Genomic DNA, 15,908 nt, shown 5'->3' on the forward strand with positions numbered 1-15,908 from the left:
GTATCAGTGGTCCAGTTCCTTTTTATTGCAGAGAAGTATTCCATGGTATGGATGTATCATAGTTTATCTAACAATTTACCTGTTGAAGGACATCTAGTTTATTTCTAATTTTTGGGTATTACAAATAAAGCTGCTGGAAACATTTGTGTATTATAGCTTTTTCTGTGGACGCAAGTCCTCCTTTCTATAGGATAAATTCCCAGAAATACTATTGCTAGGTCATATGGTAATTGCATGTTTCATTTCTTTAGTAAATTGACAGACTTTTTCACTGTGTGTGTACCATTTTACATTCCTACCAGCAATGTATGAGTGATCCAATTTCTCTGTATGCCTGGCAGCATTTGGTCTTGTCACTGTTTTCAAATTGTAACCATTCTAATTCATTGTGGTTTTATTTATTTTGTTTAAATATTATTTTTTAAAAATAATGTCTACACCCATTATGGGGCTTGAACTCACAACCCTGAGATCAAGAGTCAAATGCTCTACCAACTGAGCCAGCCATGTATGTGTGTGTGTGTGTGTGTGTGTGTGTGTGTGTGTGTGTGTGTATATATATATATGTATATATATATATATATATATATATGTTTCTTTTCTCTGAAGTAGCCACGAATAACTTGGCATGGGTTTACTTCTCTTCTCCTCTTTCTTACTACCTAACTTTTTGTGTTCATTTGAAATTTCAGTTTCAGATTTATAATTATTAAGTTTTAACATTTAAAAATTGTTTTTGGATCATCATGTTCCAATCAAATATATCTTTAGCATAATGCTGATCTGTGTAGACTAGGAGACCAGCAGTTTCTTTAAGCTGCCTACTATCAGTGACATAATGTGGTGACACTCAGTGATTATATTCTAGCAGCAGCAGTTTTGCCAATAATATTAGTATGTTGGTTTACATTTTTAATTTTTACTCAAATTCTCCCTTTCCTCTGATTTCGTAGCCTAAATTACCTTTGGCTCAGAGCCCCTAGTTTAGCAAGGCTAGATTAGGCAAACAAATCAACACTTTGGGATTATTTTTTATCTTTATCTAGGAATTTATGGCTTGTGATATACGTGACAGGATTTTGTAAAGAAGTTGTTACCTTTAAATAAATAATTCTAGACTTTATGTAGATCTGCAGCATTTGTTATTTTTGGTTTAAAAAGTTGTTGATATGGTTGTGAGTGCTTTTTCAAGCATGAATTGTTGTGTTAGGTGCTGTAATTGTGGAGAGATTATAGACCCTGCCCTCACAGATTAGAATCTGTTCGGTGAAATTACTTGTAAACAGATAATTTCATGACATTGAGGTAAGTGTGATGACAGAGATATTAGGGCATTTCTGGAATAGAAAGGGGCCCTTACCTCTCTAGGGGAGAAGGAATATTGGAGAAGCCATGCTTGAAATGAGTCTTGAATAGTGAATAGGAGTTAATCTGGTGAAAGACATTTAATCTGATGGAAGTTAATGTAATGGAAGGACATTTCAAGCAGTTAGAATAACGGACAAAGACACAAAGAAGTAGCGTGTTGGGATTTCTAGTAGCGGAATTTCAAACAGGTTAGTGCTGTGTGAATGACAAGTGGGGGAAGCAGGAAGCTGTAAGATATGAGGCAGTGGTTCTCAAACCTATTATGTCCAGTGTTTCCTTTCTATAGTAAATTTTTTTTAAGGTTTTATTTATTTACTTAGAGAGGATGAGCGGAGGGGCAGGGAAGAGGGAGAGGGAGAAGCAGACTCCCCACTGAGCAGAGAGAGCCTGATACAGGGCTCGATCCCAAGATCATGACCTGAGCCGAAGGCAGACTCTTAACCGACTGAGCCACCCAGGTGCCCTATAGTAAATATTTTCTAATGCTACTTTATTTACTCTTAAATAGAATTTATGTATAATTATAATTCATATATGATAAAACTAATGTGCATAATTTCTAACATGACATAAATCTAATATAAAGTCAATTATAAGAAAATAATTTGAATAACGTATTTTAAAATGTAAATGTTCAAGCATTACTGCATTAGAACGTATAGTGAATCAGATACTTGTACCTATATGTAGAATCCCTGTGAGTGTGCAACAGTAAACACAGACTTATATAGATGTGTTGATAATTCAGATATTTTAACCAGTATTGCCATTGGTAATGAGATTTTCCAAAATGTTCAACCTGTTTGTAAAGTTCTGACCAAACTGAAGTACAAATTATATTACTTCATTCCTGTAAAATTTGGTGTTTATTAAAACTGCAAAATATTTTTTTAAGAAAAAAGATTAATTTCTAGGTTCGGGTAATTATAAACAGGTTTTTCCACATAATGTTAGATGGGACGTTACCAAGTCACGTGGGGTACGAGTCAGTCTGTTTTGTGGGATGTCCTTGAGCAGGGATTGGTAAACTACATCCCAGAGTCACACTGCCTATTTTTGTATAGCTCATGAGCTAAGAATCTTAGGTTTGTATATTTTTAGAGTTGGACCAAAAAAAAAAAAAAAGAGAGAGAGAGAGAAATATATAATAACACCTTTACAGAAAGTTTGCCAACTCATTTTCTCGAGCATTATAGGTTGCCTAGCATTCCTCGGTCCTGCTCACTAGATGCCAATAGCACTCCAATCACTATGGAACTAAACACAGCTCCAGCATTTTTCAGGTGACTCTGGAGGGCAGTACTACCTTGTTGAGGACCACTACCCTAGATGATCAGTTTTCAATATTTTATTCCTCTGTGACATACTTAACAGATAGCAATATGCATGATTTATTCTGATGTAGTTTTCTTGTATTTGTAATTTTCTTTTTCTTCTATTGAAGGAAACAATTAAAATGAGGCAAGAATTGTTAATATAAAGTTAACCTTGAAAACCCTCCAATTTATATTTATAAAAATAAATCTTTACAAAATTTAATCCTTTTACTACTAATAATAACATTATTTGTAACTTATAACTTAACACAGGAAGTTTTACAATTGATAACCACTCTAGCAGGTAATAGCCAACTCTTGGAAACCTTAACACAGGGAAGTGATAGTATCCTATTGACATTTTATTTATTTATTTTCTTTTTAAAAGATTTTATCTATCTATCTATCTATCTATCTATCTATCTATCTATCTATCTATTTATTTTAGAGAAAGAGTGTGAGGAAGAGCAGAGGGGAGGGACAAGTAGGCTCTGTGCTGAGTGCCGAGCCCGAAGTGGGACTCGATCTCACAACCCTGAGACCATGACCTCAGCCAAAATTAAGAGTCGGAGGCTTAACTGACTGACTCACCCAGGCAACCTGACATTTTAGGTAGATTACTTTGGTGAGGTATAGAAGATAGACTTGAGGAGGTACAAGGTAGAAGCCTAGTGTAGGTATAAGAGATGATTGCTCCCAAGTACTCAACACTGGGTAGTAGGGACAGAACAGAAGGGACACATTATTATTATTTCAAATATAAGAATCAATAGAAGTTGATGAGTAAAATGTTGTAGGCTTAGTTCTTAACCTTTGCTGCTCATTAGAATTATTTGGGAAGCTTTTAAACAATGCCAATGTCTAGGCCCTGTTTTAGAATTTTTAGAAATCACATTTCTGGGGTAGAGTCTGGGCATTGATATTTTAAAGATGTAGCTCATGGGGCGCCTTGGTGGCACAGTTGGTTAAGCATCATACTCTTGGTTCCAGCTCGGGTCATGAACTCAGGGTCATGGGATTGAGCTCCACATGGGGCTCCATGCTCAACGTGGAGTCTGCTTAAGATTCTTCCCTCTTCCTCTGCCCCCCCCCCACTTACTCGCGTGCTCTCTCTCTCTCTCGAATAAATAAGTAGATCTTAAAAAAAAAACAAAATGTACCTCCTGATTCTAATGTGCAGCCAGTGTTGAGAACCACTAGTTCAAGTTGTGGAGGAGGGGGAAGAATCAGGAATAAGTGAGTACCAGGCTGCCAACTGAGGCTACTGGTAGATTGAGGTGGCATGCCTTGAACAGTGTCTGTTCCATGGTAGCTATTCAGATATCTCTTGAATAAATGAAAATTGATGGTTTTGAACTTGAACCACAGTCATTTCCTTATTTAATTTCTGATTATTCTAAATTTGGATGAATTGACCCCAGTTCAATGTATTATTGACTGGGACCCAACCAGAATAAATTCTGTCACAGGTGAGGTTATATCAAAATAGACAACTTCATATGATTTTAGGAAAAGAATGTATGAATCATCTATGTTGCGATGTGATATTGTGAAGCAAAGTGCTGGTAGAAATAATTTGACTTAATTATAGTATATTATATGAATCAATGTTTCTATTGAATGGCTTAGGTAGAGAATTTGGGTCCCCATACCTGGTAAATAGGCAGGCATTCAATAAATGTTTATTGAATTATACCATGAAATAGCTTTATCAGAAAGTTGTTATATTTATCATACAGGTTTTTTTTTTTACATTAATTGAAGGACGAAAGGCAGTATGTTTGTCTGTCAGCCGCCGTCCTACTTCCTCTACGTATACTTTACCTATACACTGTCTTCCTTTACACTCCTTTGCTTTCACTGCTACTGCCCAAATTTAGTCAGAACTGTTGGTTTTAAATGTTAGAAATATAACTTAAACTATCTTGAATAGTAAATCAATTTTTTGGTACCTGAACGTGGAAAGGATGCTGAGATAGCATACAGAATTGAAGGAAGGTTTACAGGAACCAGGGCCTTGGGGATTATAGAGCAGGGATATCACTCCTTTAGAACTCACTCTCAATTCTGCTTGACTTCATTCTTTTTATTGCAGTCAGGCCTCTGCCAAAAGATCAAAGAGAGCAGTCTGCATCCTAGCCTCATATTCTTCTGATACCATAACCCCAAGAGGCAAGACCATTTCTTCTCCTGCTCTAAATTGGGAGATTGATTTGGATCAGCTGTTGTGTCCAGAGAAAGGAAGATGCTGTGATTTGTCTGGTTGGGAGCTCATGCCAACCCCAGTGGCCAGGGGAGGATAAGGATATACCAAAGAAGAAGCAAGGAAAATCTTGTTTTGTGACCAAACCGTTAACAGTCAGTGTCCTCTCCAAGGCTCCATTGCCATAGACCTTTGATGATTTTCCACTTCAGTTTATATAGCAGCTTACTGTTCTCAAACAGCAATGGTGGGGTGCCTGGTGGCTCAGTTGGTTAAGCGTCTGCCTTGGGCTCAGGTCATGATCCCAGAGTCCCAGGATCGAGCCCTGTGTCGGGCTACCTGCTCAGCAGGGAATCTGCTTCTCCCTCTCCCTCTGTTCCTCCTCTGCTCATGCTCTCTCTCTCTCTCATGCTCTCTCAAATAAATAAATAAAATCATTAAAAAAAAACAGCAATGGCAATTAAATTTTGAAAATATATGGAGAAATGTAAAATAGTGTACAATTTCAGAATAGTATTGTGAATGAGCTATTTGATTGAAAATGGACTTACACATGGGGCGCCTGGGTGGCTCAGTCGTTAAGATCTGCCTTCATCTCAGGGCGTGATCCCAGAGTCCTGGGATCGAACCCCACATTCGGCTCTCTGCTCTGCTGGGAAGCCTGCTTCTTCCTCTCCCACTCCCCCTGCTTGTGTTCCCTCTCTCGCTGGCTATCTCTCTCTCTCTCTGTCAAATAAATAAATAAAATCTTAAAAAAAAAAAAAAAGATGGACTTACACAGCTAAAATAATGCATTTATTTATTTATTTTTTTTTTAAAGATTTTATTTATTTATTGGACAGAGATAGAGACAGCCAGCGAGAGAGGGAACACAAGCAGGGGGAGTGGGAGAGAAGCAGGCTCATTTCGGAGGAGCCTGATGTGGGGCTCGATCCCATAACGCCGGGATCACGCCCTGAGCCGAAGGCAGACGCTTAACCACTGTGCTACCCAGGCGCCCCTAAAATAATGCATTTAAACACTTTGTGCTTCTATGGACAAGGTACAGTTACAGTATATCAAACCAAGCCTGGCTATAAGGCATTGTGAAATTACGTAAGATTTCATCAGAGGATGAATTAATTTATTTTCTTGTTTCATTATTTAGTTTAAATTTATTTATTTGTTTTTTATTATTTCCCACCATGGAACTCAATATTTAAGAATTATATTCTAGTTATTGGTATAAAATTTGAGTGACATGGAATTTTTAACAAGTAGCTTTTCTGATACTTGATATTTGTAAAAAGAATATTTTGTTCTTTTTTGTTGTTGAAAAATACTTTATTGCTAAAAAATGCTAACCATCATCTGAACTTTCAACAAGTTGTAATATTTTTGCTGGTGGAGGGTTTATTTTTTTTTAACATATAATGTATTATTTATTTCAGGGATATAGGTCTGTGATTCATCAGACTTACACAATACACAGCTCTCACCACCACACATACCCTTTCCAATATCCATAATCCAGCCACTCCATCCCTCTCACCTGCCTCCACTCCAGCAACCCTCAGTTTGTTTCCCGAGATTAAGAGTCTCTTATGGTTTGTCTCCCTCTCTGGTTTCGTTTTGTTTTATTTTTCCTCTCTTCCTCTATGATCCCTGCCTTATTTCTCAAATTCCACATATCAGTGAGATCATATGATAATTGTCTTTCTCTGATTGAGTTACTTCGTTTAGCATAATACCCTGTAGTTCCATCCACGCCGTTGCAAATGGCAAGATTTCATTTTTTAATGGCTGCGTAATATTCCCTTGTGTGTGTGTGTGTGTGTGTGTGTGTGTGTGTGTACACACACCACATCTTCTTTATCCATTCATCTGTTGATGGACATCTGGGCTCTTTCCATAGTTTGGCTATTGTGGACATTGCTGCTATAAACATTGGGGTGCATGTGCCCCTTCGGATTACTACATTTGTATCTTTGAGGTATACCCGGTAGTGCGATTGCTGGGTCATAGGGTAGCTCTATTTTCAACCTTTTGAGGAACTTCCATACTGTTTTCCAGAGTGGCTACATCAGCTTGCATTCCAACACTGACAGTGTAGGAGTGTTCCCCTTTCTCCACATCCTCGCCAACATCTGTCATTTCCTGACTTGTTCATTTTAGCCATTCTGACTGGTGTGAGGTGGTATCTCTTCATGGTTTTGGTTTGTATTTCCCTGATGCTGAGTGATGTTGAGCACTTTTTCATGTGTCTGTTCGCCATTTGGATGTCTTCTTTGCTATTTTTGTTCTTTTAAAGAGCTTATTCTCATTACTGTCTTTGATGACCCTTTTTGAAAGCTTATTCAGTGATTAATAATCATTCAAAAATATGATCTGTAGTTAAGAAGCTATCTTTTTCTAGTTATTTACCAAATTCAAATTTATTACTTTTTCTGTCATTACAGTCTATTGCATCTGCAGACATGGATTTCAACCAACTGGAGGCATTCTTGACTGCTCAAACCAAAAAGCAAGGCGGGATCACATCTGACCAAGCTGCTGTCATTTCCAAATTCTGGAAGAGCCATAAGACAAAAATTCGAGAGAGCCTCATGAACCAGAGCCGTTGGGACAGTGGGCTTCGGGGCCTGAGTTGGAGAGTTGATGGCAAATCGCAGTCAAGGCATTCAGCTCAGATACACACCCCTGTTGCTATAATGGAGCTGGAAATAGGGAAAAGTGGACAGGTAATTTCCTTTTGTAAACTATATCTCTCATTACATGCTTTAGCTATATATTCAGATTGATTTTATGTAACAGTCTTCTTTGCAGAGATAATAAGAATAATAAGAAAAGACCCTGTTTCTTAGAATCCCTTTTCAGAGATGGAATCATCTGAAAATTTGGATATTCCCAGTTTTGGATAGAATCTGGAAACCAGCCTTATGGGCCTGGCAGCTATCTCAGAAGTACAAAATGGGTCATTGAGGTGATTGTGCAGAAGCTGGCTACTATCCCATTTTGGTTAGATCTCAGAATTCTTGGCATTTGGTCAGAATCTTTAAAGCAATAATAGAGATGCTAAATAAAGAGCAGAAATTGAGATTAAACAACACAGAACAAAACTGTCTCACCCAGTCATCTTTATTGGCAGTGTATCTTAATTACAGTAATGTATTTGTTCCTAAAGACCCTAAGTGTGCTATCTCTGTCCTTGAGCCCACAAATAATTTTTAATTTGATCTTGATTATTTACAAAACAGTTTCTCTTTTTCTTGCAGTTTCCATAGTTATTATGGCAGATAATTTTGGCATCTATATTGTTTTCTTGAACTCATTCAGTTTGTGCCTCAGATGACTGCCAGATCAGACTTTTAATGACCTGGTGTATGCCTTTTGGGAAAAGAAAAAAAAAGGAAAAAGCAGCAACCCATAATTAGGAAGAGGAAACCCAGATCACTGAATGAGCTAACCAGATTTATTTTCAGATAAATAATCAAATAAGTGCTTCTATTACATCCTATAATAGAAATTTATTTTTCTTCTATTGATAAGAGCATTTTTTTAGCTGTCACTTTCCCTCACATATTCCTTTCTTAAGTTTCTTAGGATTTTTCAGTGTTTATGGTTCCATAATGATTTTAGTTTTAATTTAAAAGGTAATTCCTTTAAAAAATAATTCTTCTTCAAAATACATTTGGAAAATCTTTTATACGTTATTGTAAAATAGTGCTTTTGCCTTTATTGACTTTGGTTTGTCTGACCCTAAAGTCCATTCTCTTAACCATTGTCATAAATGGCCTTCTTCCAACTGTTCCTAGACCAAAAATCTGACAGATTAGAAAGGTGTGATAGGTATACTTGGATATCCAAGTTTCACTAGCCATTTGTATAGGCTATTCATTGTTTATTTGGCAGTCGTGATTATTTCATTTTGTCTTTAACTATTTGTCATTTGGGCAGGAATATGAAAACATGCATATCTATTTTAAGATGTTCCTAGAAAGTTGTTATAATACTTCTAAACTTGTTATTTTCCTATTATTTCTTGAACTCAGGTTTATAATGTGCCTTTTGATTTTAGTAACTTACACATCATCTGGATTTATTGGGTATCACCACAGGGATTTTTAAATCTACTTTAAAATCTTTAAAATTTTTTCTTTGATCTTGTTACCCAAAGTGGCATTCAACTGTTTGTTTGGTTGGTTTTTTTTAAGTGTAGAATGATTTTGCCAACAGTAAATCTAAACATCACTATAAATAATTTGTTGGCAAGCTTCAGGGACATTTTGTGATCAATTAGAAAAAATTGGTAAATTTTTTTTTAAGTGGCCAGGTAGTTTATGCTTGACAACCATATAGTTTCTGTTGTAAGTACGCAACTTTGTTGTTGTAGCTCAGAAGCAACAACAGACAATATGTAAATAAATGGACATTGACGTTTCTAGAAAGTTTAACTATCACAATGTAATGAACAGGCCTTAGAAGTCAGAGAGTCCTTAAGCACTTATCTGAAGAATTACACAGGTGAAGTAGTATATCCCCATTTTCTAGAGAAGGTATTTGAGATATAAGATATGACTTCCTTTAGACAGAGGTAATATGTGATAAAATTAAAACTAAAATGGAGATCACTAAATTGATTTTCTCCAAAAACCATTGACACCAACATTTAGGAGCCAAAAAGACATGTTCATTAATACAATATGATAGTCAACGGCATTGATATTGAAATTGCTCTTTAACCCACAAAATGCAAATATATTCTTAAATCAAGGAAAGTTGTAAAGAAAGAAGTAAACAATAATACATCCTAGGCTGGCAATAAAATATACAGCCCAGATCCTACAGGAAATGTTTTTGTGAGACCTGGATCCTTGGTTAGTACTTCTGTCAGCCTCTAAGTGAATATTATTTATGAAGTACTCCACTATGTCAAATTTCCAGTTTCTAGAACATCTGTTGGCAATAAAGTCAAAGTTATTTCTTATGTATACATTGAATAAATTTGTGAGAGAATTAATGATTCTACGATACTGAGAGGTTGCTCCCAAGAATGACCAACTTTTTTGAACTCTGTGGTATGTGTGTGTGTTGTGTGTGTGTGTGTGTGTATGCATATGTGTGTATTGATATACCCCAAAGTAACTAAATTACTGTCTTCAGTTTATGTCATTTTAAATCAGTTGTTCTAAGTGATGGCTGCACATAAGAATTAGCTTGTGAGGCTTTAAAATTTTTCATGCTTAGGATGGTGTTGAGACCAATTAAATAAGAATCTGTGGGGATGGGACCTGGGTATCAGTATGCATTAAAATGATTCCAGTATTCATTCAGAGTTGAGAACCACTGTGTTAAAGGTAGCCAGACAATGTGATTTGAAGTGTAAATAGAGCTTGGTATCAAATTTTTACAGTGAGAATTCAGTATATGTTGGCATAATGTTCAGAGTGCTTGAGGACTATCTTCAGGAACTAGATGTGGTAGCGTTGGGTTTTTGTCTTCCCTTCTCTATTTAAATTGCTTTCTCCTGCTAGTTTGTCTGTGTTACTTATTTCTTTGGTCCAAAAGGTACATTTGGTGATCAATGGCCAAGTACATACATTGACTTTTTTCTATTAACACAATGTAATATACTTTTGGAAGATGAGGAAACCAAAGTAATAGAGAACTAACTGAAGCAGTATACGTTTATAGAAATCTACAGAGCTAGAGAATATGAGTATGAAGTAGTGACCTAATTACTTTTCTTAGAGTGAATGTTTTCAACAGAAAAAAAAAGTTTGCAAGAATAAAACATGAATTCAATGGTGAAAGTACACAGAAAACATTTCATGTACAAAGGAAAGAACATCAAGTGCTTTACTTGTACCATTGAGGTCCTATCATATTTGGTCATAAATCACTGAGGGTCCCCAAGCCTTGAGAACTATTGGAATCTGGCATGTGTCTTTAGGAAAGTTTTGTTGTTTAACGTACTCAATTAACTCCATGTTCTGTTTTTCTTTTCTGGAACTTAATTATCAGAGAATGTTTTCTTTTTTAAGTAGTAACTTTTGGGGGGATGATTTATGTTTAGTGGAGTCTCATTTTTGGTTATTTCTTTTTTAGAGACTGAATTTTGGTATTTTATAAACATGTGTCAGTTTTTTCTTTTGTGACTTTTTTTTTTTTTTTTAGAGTTTATTTATTTTGTTAGTAATCTCTACACCCAGTATCGGGCTCAAACTCACAACCCTGAGATCAGGAGTTGCAAGCTCTTCTGAGTGAGCCAGCTAGGCATCTCTCTTTTGTGACTTCTTGTTTTTCAAGACCAGTAAGCCATTTTGTGAAGAAACATTTAGTAATAAATTGTTCCTCTTATCTTCCACCAAATTTTTCTTTCGTATACATTTTGAGGTACCCTGCCTGTAGAAATCAGAAATATAAAGCTCTGTTTCTTTTTTGCCTTTTAAAAAAATGGCTAATGTTACTGCCTTTTCTAGACTAGGGTTTAGTGTACCAAGCACTCCTCTAGGTTTGGATGTGTTTTCAGCAGACATAGGAAAGAAAATAGAGTCTGCCTTTACTGATCTGATTTTTTTTTCTGGCCAACTCATCATATATTCAATTCTGTCATTTATGTGCAGTTAGATAACAGAAATATCCAATGATATGCTCACTCTAATTTACAGAACCAGGACCAGTTTAGACTCTGGATTAAAAGACCAGCACTTTGTCTGAAGGATAAGTAAGCATCTAATCTCAAAGGAAAGTATTCACTTATATTTAATCTCCATAATTCCGGGGCGCCTGGGTGGTGCAGTCGTTAAGCATCTGCCTTCAGCTCAGGGCGTGATCCCTGCGTTCTGGGATCGAGCCCCACATCAGGCTTCTCCGCTAGGAGCCTGCTTCTTCCTCTCCTACTCCGCCTGCTTGTGGCTGTCTCTCTCTGTCAAAATAAATAAATAAAATCTTTAAAAAAATAATAATCTTCATAATTCCTTCTTAAACTAAATATACTGGGGCACCTGGGTGGCTCAGTTGGTTAAGCGTCTGCCTTTGGTACAGGTCATGAACTAAGGATTCTGGGATCGAGCCCCACATCAGGCTCCCTGCTCCGTGGGGAGTCTGCTTCTCCTTCTTCCTCTGCCACTCCCCTGCCTTGCTCGTGCTCTTTCTCTTTCAAATAAATAAATCTTAAAAAAAAATAAAATAAAACTAAATATACTGATCTCCTTGTGTAATTATGCCCAATGAGGAGTAAGAACCTGCTAAAACCTATGATTAATAATCAATTTATTTTTTTGGAGAATTCACATTTATTTAATAATTGTTGTGATACAACATGGAATTTCTGAATTCCAGATAAATAAATTTCACTTTACAAACATTTGATCTGTTACTTTTTTTTGTTTTTTTGAAGATTTTATTTATTTGTCAGAGAGAAAAAAAGAGCACAAGCAGGGGGAGCCACAGGCAGAGGGAGAAGCAGGCTCTCTGCTGAGCAGGGAGCCTGATGTGGGACTCGATCCCAGGAACCCAGGATCATGACCTGACCTGAAGACAGACACTTAACTGACTGAGCCACCCAGGCATCCCTGATCTGTTACTTTTTAGTACCAACAGGCTTAGTAACAGTCTCACGTTGACCTGGCAAGTGATGACAGCCTCCCCTCCCCTGCCCTTTAGTCTGCTTAATAACAAGTCCTTTCCTTCTTCTGTCACTTTCGCAGGGGATGGCCTACTGTTCTCCTTTCTGTATAGTCTGGGCAAACTGACTGGTGATAGCAAGAGTAGTGTCAATGAAGTGGTCCACACAGCTAGAGAGACAATTTTCAGTGGGAGAGTCTAGACTATTCCCTGGCTTCTCCACGTGTTTATCTCAGCATAGCTCCCAGATGTGATACACCTGTGCAGTGAACTGCTTGCACCTTCCATTGTTTGGCTGCTACCAGGTGCTGCAACTCTGCTTCATCTGCCTCACCCAGGTCTGCCATTATCCTCCTTGAGCTTTGGCAATTGATGACCAGTTTATTATTATTATTAACAACTGAGCTTTGTTATGCACTACTGTAGCTTCACCAGCTTGAGCAGTGCCACCTCAACTCCCTGCTTTGTGTCATAGGAAAAGAAGCAAAGATTAAAACACATACACCCATATTCTGACACTCTTTCTCACTTACACAGACACACATGTACATACATGCATTTTATGTGTGTGTATATAAAATATATGGAGATATATAAGGATAGGGGCACCTGGATGGCTAAGTCAGGTGTCCAACTCTTGATTTTGGTTCAGGTCATGATCTCGGGGTCATGGGATCAAGCCCCACTTGAGGCTCTGCGCTTGATGCGGAGTCTGCTTGAGATTCTCTCCTGCTCCCTCTGCCCCTTCCGCTCATGCTTAATACATACATACATACATAAAATCTTTTTTAAAAATGAAATATAAGGATAGAATATAGAGCGTAATCAAAATGCCATTGTTTTTATCAATGCTCAATCATTGCCTTACTCCAAGTAGCTACCAAGGTGAGCTTAGCTGTCTCATTTGGTTATATAAGCTGTAATGGTTGGCCTATTTCTGATAATTCTTGTATTTAAGCTTGTTTTCATTTTTAGCAATGTAGTAAAGGATAGCTTCCGCAGAAATTAGTGAAGGTAATGTAATAAACAAACCATGCTTTGTCCTAGGGATTGATGAAATTTAACAGTTTGGGGATTATCAAATCAGTTTAGAATGCTTTTTTTAAAATAAAATTTTCATTTTATATCTTGTGTCAGGTTTAGAACATGGAGTTTATTTAAACTTTAGTTATGAATGGGCCAGCCCCTTTTTGGAGCTCTAAGGTGTGTTTCATAATGGTTTGTGTTCTAAAGTTGAGGTCCTAAATTTACAGTTCCAAGATATCATGTATAAAAGACAATGCCTAAAGTCTATAACATGCAGAAAAGAAAAAGAATAAGAAATTTTGTCCCCTTGAAAGCCATTGTGATTTTTACTGTGTTCATGTTTGCTAAAAAACAAACATGGAGATCCAAAACTTAATATTTAAATTCTGACTAACTCTGGATTTAGCTATTCCTTGTACAGAAGGAAATGTTTACCAAAACAGGAAAAAAAAAAGATGCAAAAAAAGCTTTTAACATTATAAATTAAAATGGATAGTTACATAACAGAATAGGATATAGTTAATGGGGGAAAATGTAAGTTTAAAGTGGTCATCTAGTTATGAAAGATTAAAATTAGAATTATTCAGTAATTGATAATTTACCAGTTGAAAAGTAGACATTTTGAGTATGTTGTAAATATTATACATCGTATTGTATAGTAAGTGGTATTTCATATTTTTGATTGTTAAATATTAGTTTGCTCTATTAATAATGTAGTACTTGGTTTTCTTAGCCAAGTCATTGTTTAAAAATTTATATAATGTTTTGCATTTATTTTGGTTTTAAGTAACAGCCTTTTGAGATTACAGTTCCTTGACCCATGAGCAATATTTGACATACTTGAGTTCTCTTTTCTTTGAAACACTCATCCTTCCAGGATACCACATTTGCCTGATTTTCCTCATAGCTCTCTAGTCTGCTGTTTTCTTTCCCCTTTTTAAATCTCTTTTGCTGGCTCCTTCTCATTTCCCCAACGTCTAAAAGTTGTAGTGTCCATGGGCTCAAGTCCTTGGTCCTCTTTTCTTCTTAGGTACAATATACTTCCTAGGTTATCATATCCATTTTCATGGATTTAAATATCACCTATATGCTGACAGCTCCTGAATTATATCTCCAAACTACATTTTGCCCCTAAATTCCAGATATATATTTATGACATATTTGAGAATTCTATTTAAATGTGAAAAGGGTATCAAAAAATTGAATATGCCCTGAACTAAGTTCCTCATATGTCTCCCGAACCTGTTCCTCCTTCACTTTTTTCATCTTGGTTAGTGACACCTCCATTCTAATTTATATCCTTTCTTTTTCTCACACCCACATGTAGTTCATCATCAGATCCTGCTAGTTTTAATTTTAAAATGTGGGTTAAATTTTACTGCTTCTCACTAACACCGCCCGCCTCACTATCCTGTTCGGATCACCAACGCTTCTTTCCTAGATCCTAACAGCATCCTCCCAGCTGCTCTATTTGCGTCTGCTCTTTAACTTATTTTCAACACACAGTAGTTTATCAACAGAGTGTCTCTCTTAAAGTGTAAGTCAAATCACGTATTCATTCATATCTCACTAGTGGTTCCTTTCTCAATCAGATTAATAGCTGTCTCCCTTACTCACTCTTCCCTAACTAGACCCAATGGCCTCCTTGCTGATTTGTGGAACATGTCAAGCATGCTCCTTCTTTAGGGTCTGTGCATTTGCTGTTCCTGCTTTCTGTATTGATCTTCCCTCCGATATCTGCAATAATAGCTTTTCCACTTTTCTGACATCTTTTTTTTTCCCCCTAATTCACCTTCTCAGTAATGCTTTCACCGACCATCTTTCTAAAAGTTTAGTCCTCTACTTCCTGCTTTATTTCTTAAAACTTCGTTGAGCCATAATATCCATACAGTAGTCTGTATCCATTTGAAGTGTCTGATCTGATTAATTTTAGCTGGTGTATACACTTGTGAAATTACCACTATAGTCAAGAGGCAAAATGTGTTCATCAGCCCCCCAAAGTTTCCTTGTGCCCCTTTATAGCCCATCCCTCTCTCTACCCCAATTCCTAGGCAACCGGTGATGTACCTTTTGTTATCATAGATTAGGTTTTTTCTGTATTTTTTTTCCTGCCACTTATTCTAACTAGTATACTGTCTATTTTGTTTTACTTATTAATCTTGCCTGTGTTCCACGTTAACATATAAGGGAGCAAGGATTTTTACTGTTTTGTTCACTGATGTATCCTCAAGGTCTAGGATGCTGTCTGGAACATGATGTTCAGTAAATACTAGTTGAATGAATAAATGAATCACCGAATCCATTATTTACTAAGCATCTACCATGTGTCAGACTCTGTATAGGTGTTGGGGATATATCAGTGAACAACACAGACAAATCCTTTATTT

At 36.6% G+C, this 15,908-nt stretch overlaps 1 protein-coding gene and 1 pseudogene across 3 annotated transcripts in view; one reads left to right on the top strand and one right to left on the bottom strand.

Moving 5' to 3' along the window:
- The window catches only part of COMMD1 (copper metabolism domain containing 1), a 220,264-nt gene that overhangs the window by 82,249 nt on the left and 122,107 nt on the right, over positions 1-15,908 (top strand). For all 3 annotated transcript variants that reach the window (XM_087863429.1, XM_045788062.2, XM_045788061.2), the window contains exon 2: positions 7,326-7,607. In XM_087863429.1, coding sequence (XP_087719555.1) covers positions 7,326-7,607 — 282 coding nt within the window. The remainder of the gene's footprint in view (positions 1-7,325; positions 7,608-15,908) is intronic.
- On the bottom strand, positions 12,582-12,842 carry LOC123785970 (mitochondrial import inner membrane translocase subunit Tim8 B pseudogene; annotated as a pseudogene).

This window comes from Ursus americanus, chromosome 7 (assembly GCF_024610735.1).
Source record: "Ursus americanus isolate L20-20 chromosome 7, mUrsAme1.1.p, whole genome shotgun sequence".
NCBI classification, from domain to species: domain Eukaryota; kingdom Metazoa; phylum Chordata; class Mammalia; order Carnivora; family Ursidae; genus Ursus; species Ursus americanus.